Source organism: Monopterus albus, unplaced genomic scaffold (assembly GCF_001952655.1).
Source record: "Monopterus albus unplaced genomic scaffold, M_albus_1.0 scaffold1154.1, whole genome shotgun sequence".
NCBI classification, from domain to species: Eukaryota; Metazoa; Chordata; class Actinopteri; order Synbranchiformes; family Synbranchidae; genus Monopterus; species Monopterus albus.
The window spans coordinates 1-4974 of NW_018129032.1; the positions used below are offsets into that span (position 1 = coordinate 1).

The following is a 4974-nucleotide window of genomic DNA, read 5'->3' on the forward strand; positions in this document are numbered from 1 at the left end:
CTATATTGCAAAATGTTTGCACTTACAATGCCCAGTGCAGGCAGACATAGAAGAACTTGTATTCAGCGTTGGGACAGTAGGACATGCCACAGCCAACCTGTGTGGACATATACCAAACAAGCTGAGCAGAGACACAGAGTACAAATCACGACAATCATAAATCCACATGTGATGGTAAATCTGCTTTTAAAATTCTCAGAAATGCACCAAAAATGTTCATAATGAAACTGTGAATATACTGTAGCTCTACCTGGCTGAGGTCTCCGTTTGCTTTTCCAATGGCAGTGCCTGGTATTGTGCTCGGCCCCTGACCAGACCAGGAACTGATGACATTTCTCCAGGTGACCTTAGAGTTGGACTTGAACAGGTTCTCTCCATAGCTAGCAGCTACAGTCAGAGAGGAGGTGTGGGATGTGCTTTAGTCTTCTTAAAAACTCAGTGGTCACACATGAATTTCAGTCTCCACTTCACACTGTCTTGATGAAAGGAGGGAATTGACCCCTGTGGGCTCCTAACTCTGACTATTGAGGACAGTTGGCTGCTCTTTACGAGGGTCAAACCAATAAAAAAACTTATGTTGTGGAATCACAGCCTGGCTAACTTGTTGTAAGGTATAAACAATAGAGGTGCTGTAATGCACTTACTGCCGATCATTCTGCTGCTCTCAGGGCTGTGTTCCATGGAGCAGGTGTCGGCCCATTCCTGAGCTTTGGCTGCAACCTCGGCATCCCATTTCTGAGGAGCAGAGGACAGAGTGGCTGTTAAATCAGCACATGTAGACCTCTACAGTATGAACTTCATATTATCTCTGAGTGCTGTGTGCTTGTCTGGAAGACCATTTTATTCTTCACTGATATGCTGCATGAGGGAGCATGTGAAACAAGCACAAATAAGCTAGGTGATTTAACATTTCATGCTCAGAATCAAATATTTTCACTAACGCCCAGTGAAGCACACTTTATTTATGAAATGATTAATGCACAAATAGAATTATTACCATTTTCACCAATTTGCCGGCAGTAGGCTGAGCAGTTATTCTCAGGTCATTATGCAACTTCACAATCTCATCCTGGTCAGCAGGAGAGATGACGCCGGCTACTAAATACACCCAATTAGAACAGGATGTTTAAATGTGAAGCACTGTGCAAAACATGAGTGAAGAATAATGTATGAATAACAAGTACAAACACTTACCCTTGTTCACAATGAACTTTCAGAGATGAGAGAAAAAAATGTAGGTTAATGTTTTGCATATTAAGGTAAAAAGCATCAGTTCAGCAGCCTCTCTCATCACCACCTTCCCAAACTAACTTTCCACACAATGATCAATGTTGCTCATAGGAGGTTTGCTCCGTCCGGTCCTTGATTTGACACTTAAATGCATGCACAATAATAAGTGCACAAAATAACACATGACTGCAGCTCACAGCCATAAATAAAACAATACCATGCACATGTCCCGATGACGGTACAGGCATTGCTAACAGCAAGTAAAGTCAGCATGTGGCTGCTGTCGCTCACCCCAAGCTGCAGGGCTCAAGTTAGGGAGTAGAAATAATGTGATCCACTCTAGGGCTGGGCAAGACAATATCATATTCGATGGCTCCTTGGGCCACAAATGTGAAACTATATTTCTTTATCGTGGAATGACCCCCAAACACAGTGGTGTAAATCTTAAGCAAAATCATTTTTCAAAATGAACGCATGGTGCGTATAGGAATACAGATCCATGGGCCGCTGTTTAGTGTCCTTACCGGTCCAGCCAAGGTGCCAGGCACCTGAAGAGCAGCGAGGACGCTGAAAGCACACAGGAAGGTGAAGGTGTACAGAGTCATGGTCAAATCCAAGACAGTTAACCTCCAAGAGCCTTAGGTGCGATTTATATAGGCAGGAGCACAGAGCCTTTCTTGTGACAATTGAACAAACAATCTCAAGGACATCCTTTAATTAACAAGACAAACATCCTGAACATGGAATTAAGGAACATAAATCATCTTTTGTCCCATGCCCTTGACAAACACGAGGAAACGGCACTAAAAGATTGCAGACCTCTGCCAAGGGGCAACTCCATTTCCCAATAGGGAGGCACCGACCACCACCAGAATCTGATTGGCCACTGCTGGTGCCACCCATGGTGCCACTTTTGCCATATTGACCACAACCCTATCCCTGCCAGGCTGAGAGTAAATAAAGAGCGCAGCCCAAGTTAGCTAAAGAAAGCATTATGCGTGTCATTTTTACACAAATATTTGTTCCTTAATAATGTGTTTATTTCAAAGAACTAGAGGTTTTAAAAACTTTTGACATATATTTCAAATGTGCCAGCCCTCCCTGGGTCTGTGCCCCTTCCTGGCCACCCCTTCCAAAATATTCTAGATCCACGTGCTTGTGGCCCAAACCTCAAATCCAATGTCCATTACCCCTGGTATTTTTGCATATTTAGAGGAAACAGATGTCATTTTAGATTGGACCCTCCAGGTGTCTCACTGCCCTCCATGCTTGAACAGTGTAACTTATGAGTGGGTTCCAGCTGGGATTACCAATATTCCTCATATCCTTTACATACGATGGGTATTTACATTACACACTTTCTATGTCGTACCACAGAGAGGTGGCGTCCTCATGGATCCACTTTGGAAATGAGCTGGAATTTTTTTACAATCAGGGAGATCTAGGCCACTTCTATTGACTCCACATAGCACAGATAGTTTAAGTCGGGGTCTTTTCTTGCCCCAGGTGAATGAAATACACCAGCTGTCTGTTGTTCTGGTTGTCAAACTCATTTTTCTTTTAGTCTCCAGTAAAGCACAGCCTTGGAAAAATTCAATTTGAAATTAGCATGAGTGATAGACTTGTGACCTGTCAAGGGTGCACCCTGCCTCTCACCCAATGTCAGCTGGGATTGGCTCCAGCCCCTCAACGACCCTCTTCAGCAGGGGTGGGCAATTAATTTTTACAAGGGGCCACATGAGAAACCTGAGCTGTGGAGGGCCGAACCAACGATAACTTGAACTTAATTCTGCTCAATATTCATTATCTCTCATTGTAAAAAGCAGTAAATTATATGTGTTGATTAGCTGCTACTGGTAATCAGAAGAATAAGCATATTCTATAAATATATGAAATTGTGGTGTAGGTCAAAGAGGAAAATACTCCTATAGAAGTAATAAACAGTAACGCACGGTGCGTATAGGAATACAGATCCATGGGCCGCTGTTTAGTGTCCTTACCTTTCCAGCCAAGGTGCCAGGCACCTGAAGAACAGCGAGGACGCTGAAAGCACACAGGAAGGTGAAGGTGTACAGAGTCATGGTCAAATCCAAGACAGTTAACCTCCAAGAGCCTTAGGTGCGATTTATATAGGCAGGAGCACAGAGCCTTTCTTGTGACAATTGAACACACAATCTCAAGGACATCCTTTTTTAACAAGACAAACATCCTGAACTTGGGATTAAGGAACAGAGAGCATCTTTTGTCCTGTGCCCTTGACAAACATGAGGAAACAGCACTCAAAAATTACAGACCTCTGCCAAGGGGCAACTCCATTTCCCCATAATGTTATAAAAGCAATATTAGCTTGACCCTCATAATATGGTTGCTGGACCACGAAAACCTACTACTGGCATTTGGAGGGATGCTGATATAAAGTACAGATAGATAGAATTCAATTACTGTTGAACCCTTTCAAGCTACTTCATTATCAATTCATCACCTTGTTTGACTGTTTCCTTGCATAGAAAGCCAGTATGTCAGACGGCTTGGCGCTATATTTGTCATAAGTTAGAAAGACATCAATGTGCCAAGAGGTGAGGGCAGAGGGACCAGCTCCATATCACCGTTTCAAACCTTACTCAGTTCACAAACTCTCTCCTGACAGAAATGTTGGATCTTAATCTTGTTTAAATCTGCTATGATGGCCTGAGGAAATGTGAGTTCTGTGAAGGATTTTTAATTGCATAGCTTGGACACTGTTACAAACACTGAAACATTTAGTTTGTGTCCAAGATTCTTTCCAGTTTTTCACTGATACCGATTTGTCTAATTCAATCCAAATGCACCTTAAGTAATCGGTGCCATTGTTTGTAAAGGTCCTGAGAATCTGGTTCAAGTTGCTGACAGATTTGTGTCCCTTTGCCTGGGCTATGTATTGCTCAGTGTTTAAAGGACATCAGAATTGGCCCACTGATGAAATCTTTCATGCAAGAAAGCCCTGTTGTGTCCATGGGTGGATTCAGGAGGTGGCATCGGCCACCACCAGAATCTGATTGGCCACTGCTGGTGCCACCATTGGTGCCACCCCTGGTGCCACTCCTGCCAAAATAACCCTAACCCTATCCCTCCCAGGCTGAGAGTAAATAAAGGAGCGCAGCTAAAGATAGTTAGCTAAAGAAAGCATATACGTGTCTCATTCTTACACAAAACTTGATTTGTTCCTTAATAATGTGTTGTTTATTATTTCATAGAACTAAAGGTTTTAGAAACTTTTGACATATATTTCAAATGTGCCAGCTCTCCGTGGGTCTGTGCCCCAACCTGGCCACCCCTTCCAAAATATTCTAGACCCATGTGCTTGTGGCCCAAACTTCAAATCCAATGTCCATTACCCCTGGTATTTTTGCATATTTAGAGGAAACAGGTGTCATTTTAGACTGGGCCCTCCAGGTGTCTCACTGCCCTCCATGGTTGAACAGTGTAATTTATGAGTGGGCTCCAGCTGGGATTACTAATATTCCTCATATACTTTATATATAATGGGTCTTTTAATGGGTATTTAGATTTCACACTGTCTATGTCGTACCACAGAGAGCAGCTGAAGGAGGCAGAGAGAAAGAGAGAAGGAGTACTGGCGCCTCAAGACCGGAGTGGACTACAGCTGGCCGGCCAGCACGCCTCGCTCCTCCTACAACATCAGCACTGGGGAGAGGCTCAGCCTGGAGGGCTTCTGTTCCAAATCTACTTCTACTTCCAAAGGGT

At 43.4% G+C, this 4974-nt stretch overlaps 1 protein-coding gene across 1 annotated transcript; it reads right to left on the minus strand.

Moving 5' to 3' along the window:
* Positions 1 to 26: 26 nt before the first annotated feature.
* LOC109953741 (cysteine-rich venom protein-like) lies at positions 27 to 1835 on the minus strand (the record flags this gene model as incomplete). The annotated part of the gene is made up of 6 exons (XM_020589207.1): positions 1755 to 1835; positions 1195 to 1210; positions 998 to 1098; positions 645 to 735; positions 251 to 387; positions 27 to 97 (listed from the first exon to the last, which is right to left on the minus strand). Coding segments are annotated over exons 1-6 (497 nt in total), but the record flags the coding sequence as incomplete, so codon positions are not given.
* Positions 1836 to 4974: the final 3139 nt, after the last annotated feature.